Below are 5,363 nucleotides of genomic sequence, written 5' to 3'. Positions count from 1 at the left end.
GACACAAAATATGAAGAAGTGGGTTGTAAGACTTTTATCTCAAACCACCAAAGTGGACAACCTCACATGAATACAAATCACACAATATCAATTAAATAAGTTATAAATGTCAGTATAAATATCTTACATCAGTACAAACACAGTAAATGAGAAGGTACACTCAGTTACATATGGACTTGAGAAAAATAAATGAAATTAATGCAGGTGACTTTGACATTAACTTTGCTCTTTTTTACAAAAATGACAATGGAAACTTTGCCAAGTCGGCTACAATCACAGTTGTCCTCTGAATACGCATATATGCAATATTCATTAGGTCCAAAATGAGAACAAAGGCCTTGGGTGTTACACAACGCATAAAGGCTTCACCATAATGACAGAAAATAACCTTGTGATTTTAACGACTGTTACAAAATGAGACCTTTTTCTACATAATTCTTTGAAATTACCAGAAAAATGTTGTGTAACTTACTGTACCGAGAATTTCCCAACTTAATTTGTGGGGGAATTTGGAAGCTCAACTAGAAAACAAAGTAACGGTATGTTATAACTATGTTGCCCTGGAGACTGCAACCGTCGGGACCAGATGCACACACACACACACACACACGCACGCGCACGCACACGCACACACACGCACACACACACACTCTTTGTGACAGTCAGTCCATAGCAGCAGGTTCTCACAGGGTGCTCTCCAGTGTGTTGTAGTTGTCCTTGAAACTTTTGAGCTCCAGAAAGTGTTTGGGCCTCTTGCTGCGCTGGCCTGTGGAGGGCAGGTAGGTGACCTGGATGGTGGAGGGAGTGCTCCGGACTGGAGAAGCTGTCAGGTCCTTGGCTGCGGACTGGTGATGCTGGTCCAGGCTGGTGGTGCTGGAATAAGCTTTCACCCTGAGGAAAGAGCGGCAGAAAAAAGGGGGTTACTACGCAAAAAGGTGCACAAATATATTAATACTAGTACTTGTAATAATATCCATGGATATTTGTAATGAGCTGAAAAGAGACGAGTGCAAGTGGGTGCTTCTGGAGGAATACAGCTGCAGATCTTATCTTTACTATTATAATTGTGCTTATCATGACTGTGTGTTCTAAAGGCGAGGGGCCACACTTCAGCGTGAAGCTTTCCTTTTAAATCAAATCAGTGGTGGCTCTATTCAACATTTTACAACACATTTTTACAATAGATAAGTTATTTATTATCATATTTAAAATGTCAATAAGGTACATTTACATATATTTTATCCGTTTTATTGGAAATGTTCTTTAAAGCCAGGCTAGCTGTGTTAGATAAATCTAAATCTAGTTTTTTCATCACTTGATTTTTAGTCCTTAAAACTGAAAACAATTACATGCGAAAGCATAAACTCAATCCTGCCCTGTCAGTGTCAGCCATGCCGATTGGAAAACGTGTTTCAACGATGTCACCAGACCAACTCTTTCAAGTCTGGACCAGAACAACAGCACTTACACATCAGCCAGTTCGTCAAGAGCTTGCTGGTATTCAAGAAACTCAGCTTCCCCAAAGACCTGAGACAGAGTTAAAGTCAAATCAGTAACATGCTACAACTCAACTGTTAAACTCATTATATTCATATTTTCTTTTCTTCACCCATCAGTCATACACACACAAAAAACACTTTTAACACACCCCGGTCCCATGGCGAGCGCTGTCGTAGCCTTCAAGCAAACGGTCGATGAGTGCGCTGCGGCTGCTCTTGATAAGAGAGTGGGAGTTGCGCAGCTCCAGCAGCCAGCTCCTGAAGTTGCGTCCAGTAAACGCACTGGGACAGCGGCTTATCTCCTGCAGGGGAATTCCTGTGGTCCAAACAGGAAGCAACAAGAAGTGAAGGTTAGAAAACATGTAACATCAATACTCCCCGTAAGGAAATTGGCTCACTGCAAAAAACAAAACAAAACATGATTTTGTAAACTCTTAGAGCATTATACATGATTACAAAAACAAAAGACATGTAAAAAACAATCCTTATTAGATTATTGATTATTCTTTGAAATCCCGTTTCTCCATTAAAGGTAAAACTTAGAGTGAATTTGAGAAGTGGTGAGTGTGAGGACGATGGATACGGCTATGTGGATGAGAGGATGAGAAGAAGAATGCATGCACCTACAGAATCAGTGAATCTCTGCGTAAAAAGTAACTTCTCACCTGAGTCACGGATGGCATCCAGAGCTTTCATCCTGTACAGGTAGTTGTAGCAACCTGGAAAATACAAGCACGTTTTTGTTGTATGATTCTTTTTAAAAAAAATAGATATTTGGGTGGCAACAAGATGAGCTAAAAAAAAGTGACTGACTGATCTGTGATCCTTGCTTTAGCCGATCATCTTCTTCTGATAAGAGCCGAGGTTCGAAGCGGATCTCCTGGACCTTGGACAGTCTGGAGTCGATCTCCTCCCTCAAACCCTGGAGATTAAATCCATAAAGAAACCAATCAGACATATGAACTCATGCACAAGCAGCTGCTGTTATTATTGCATATTCAACTATTATTTGGCATATAATATAATATTATATAATATGCTGTATAAACCGGAAATCCACTTTACCTTAGGTGCATTGTGGCCAATGGGAGCATGGGGTCCTCGGCGGGATCTCATTGCGAAACGCATGATTTGCCTTTTGACGAAGATAAACAGCAACACAAACACCTGTGCAAACACCAAACATGACAGGACAGGGGTTTGACTTCAGCATCATCACATGAGCGCTTTTCAGCTATTAGCAGAGACGCCACTTAATAAAAAAAATACCTGAAAACGTGCACTTTTGAGTTTTAAACATTTTTACATTTCACATTTTTTGTTGTTGGTGTCAGATTATTTATAACATAATGGTGATGAATAGAGATGCAAGGATCAAGATCTGGATATCGGCTCCAATACTGACAAATTAGCTGGATGGGATATCGGATGAATGAGGCCGATCCAGCGTTTCTTTTTTATTAATATCATACACAACAGTATAGTCAAATCAATTCTATGTTTGCAACACCTGTTACATCATCAAGCAAAGCACACACAGCAGCTAGTGATGAGTAAACACAGAGCAACATGGATCAAGCGTGGGACTGAGCCAAATTGCTATTTGGAAACATTTCAAACTTGATACGCCAACAAGTCCTAATGTAACATTCAATGTCTGCAATGCGACAGTTGCGAGGTGTGGTGATAAAGTTGGTAAATTCAACACTACAAACTTAATTACAATAAGCACCTCCAAGAGCACCATGTTAAAGAGCACACGGAGCTCTGAGCGAGGATGGCAGAGAGTACAACGAAGAAGCTAACTTTGGTGGATGCACTGCAAAGACAGAGGAGCTTATGGAGTTTATTGTTTTGGGTTGGAAGGTATACGGTTCATTCATTCAACAGGAGCATCCGATCGGTATCGGCCGATACGCTCAGCCCAGGTATCGGTATTGGATTGGAGCATCTTTAGTGATGAACGCTGTTTTAAGGGGCCCCATGTTCATTTTTGCCTAGGGCCCCAACAGACTCTACAATCGCCTTTGACTATTAGGAACCAAAACTGAAACTATAACTTACCAAGCTCCCATAAGCCATAACCAGAACAACATTAATCCCTGATAACGGCGATGACTCTGCCATGTTGTCTGTCACTGTTATTGTTTATCCACAGCTCGGTTACAAACAAACGCTGCTACATTAGCTTGGAAGATAACCGTTGGTGGTCCATTTTTAAAAGAAATGGCAGCACAGGAGACAACTTGTTTATCGGCTTTGAAAGGATGTTTCTAGAAAATAAAACACACAGCGACCGAACTGATATTCTTCTTCGTGTTCAGCGGCATCATGCATCCAGTGCGCAGTTTAGCTAAGAGCAGCGGGGAGGTGCGACAGCGACAACGGATTTACGGCGCGTCCTTTTACCGTAATAACGGTGTAAACTGGGACCAGTGCGGTCAAACCTGCGACCCTTTGTTTATTCACATTTACTTTCACAGGAGCCGAAAACCTACTGCTATTTGTTTTGTATTGTACCATGTGTATTGTGTATTGTGTATAATGTTTCTTTTTGTACATTTAGAAAAATTTTGCATAATTATTTTTTATATTTATTTGGCGTTACTGTTCTGTGCATTAAAATAAGCATTTTAAAATAATATTACTGCACTATTTACTGGATATATATCACATTATTATATTCATACTTTAGTTGTAGTATTTGTATTAGTAGTAGTGTAGTACTCACATATGTCCTATTCCTATTTAACACTATGTAAAGAATTATTCTAATTATATTTATTATTCTATTTATTTTGCATATTTTCTATTATATATTTCATCACAATATCATATATTATTGTGTCATTATAGTATAGTGAGTGTGTACATAACATATTGCAAACCCCTATATATTTAAATATATTTCTATTAATTTTTTTTCATGCTTTTACCTATACAGTTATACCTACAGTATGTAGCACTTACAGCATGAGGCCTACCTGTTTCAACACCTGTATAATTGAATACAGGGATAAATGAATACATGCAAAAATAATAAATAAATGCTGAAATAAATGAATGAACAAATGAATGCATTAATAAATGTAATATTAAATTAAATAATACTCAAATGCATAAATAAATGCATAAAATAATAAACAGATGCTAAAATAAATGAATGAACTAATTAATGCATTAATAAATGTATAATTTAATAAAATAATACACAAATGCATAAATAAATACATAAAAAAATTAATGAATGCTTTACATTTACTTCCTCATTGTGTTCACCTACACTTATGTATTTATGTGTCAATATGTAAATGAGGTAGGAGGTCGGATTTATTCATGCATTTATTTCAGCATGTATTTATTGATTTAATCATTTCTGTATTCATTAATGTATGAATTTATTTCGGCATTTATTTATTTATGTAGACTTTAGTCATGTTTTTTCCTCCATAATTTCTTTAGACATTTCATGAATTTATAAATATAAAATGTAGCTAATAAAATAATGAGCAAATTATAATTTAAAAATGTTCATTTCTTAGATACATTTGGATATTTGAACATAACAGGTTTTTTACACATTATAGTTTTAATATGGAACAATAAAGACATACGATTTAAAAATAAAACGCTGTTTATTGAAATCTGGGTGAAAATGCCAAACATTGACACTTATTTTTTATGAATGTACGTGTCAAATTATTTGGACTGGAACAATTTTTTTGGAGGAAAAACAGATATGGTATTTTATTTTGACAAGAATGACTTTGATTGTTAAAAAAAATGTATATTTAGAATTTTTATTTTATATGGGAAATACTTCATTCACAAATGCAAATGTTCTAAACAGAAGCCATGAATTAC

General features: G+C 36.7%; 1 protein-coding gene across 1 annotated transcript; it reads right to left on the bottom strand.

Annotated features, from left to right (window-relative positions):
* Positions 1-67: 67 nt before the first annotated feature.
* LOC310955315 (protein C1orf43 homolog) lies at positions 68-3,825 on the bottom strand. Its single transcript, XM_083925128.1, has 7 exons — positions 3,564-3,825; positions 2,565-2,666; positions 2,313-2,421; positions 2,165-2,218; positions 1,649-1,815; positions 1,469-1,527; positions 68-891 (listed from the first exon to the last, which is right to left on the bottom strand). The coding sequence occupies exons 1-7, from the start codon at positions 3,624-3,626 to the stop codon at positions 684-686; spliced, it is 762 nt and encodes a 253-aa protein (XP_083781254.1). The 5' UTR covers positions 3,627-3,825; the 3' UTR covers positions 68-683.
* Between the last annotated feature and the right edge of the window lie 1,538 nt (positions 3,826-5,363).

The sequence above is a fragment of the Echiichthys vipera genome (genome assembly GCF_963691815.1).
Source record: "Echiichthys vipera genome assembly, chromosome: 13".
In the NCBI taxonomy this organism is placed as follows: Eukaryota; Metazoa; Chordata; class Actinopteri; order Perciformes; family Trachinidae; genus Echiichthys; species Echiichthys vipera.
Note: the sequence above shows the minus strand (reverse complement) of the source record. Positions and strands in the feature narration are given on the sequence as shown.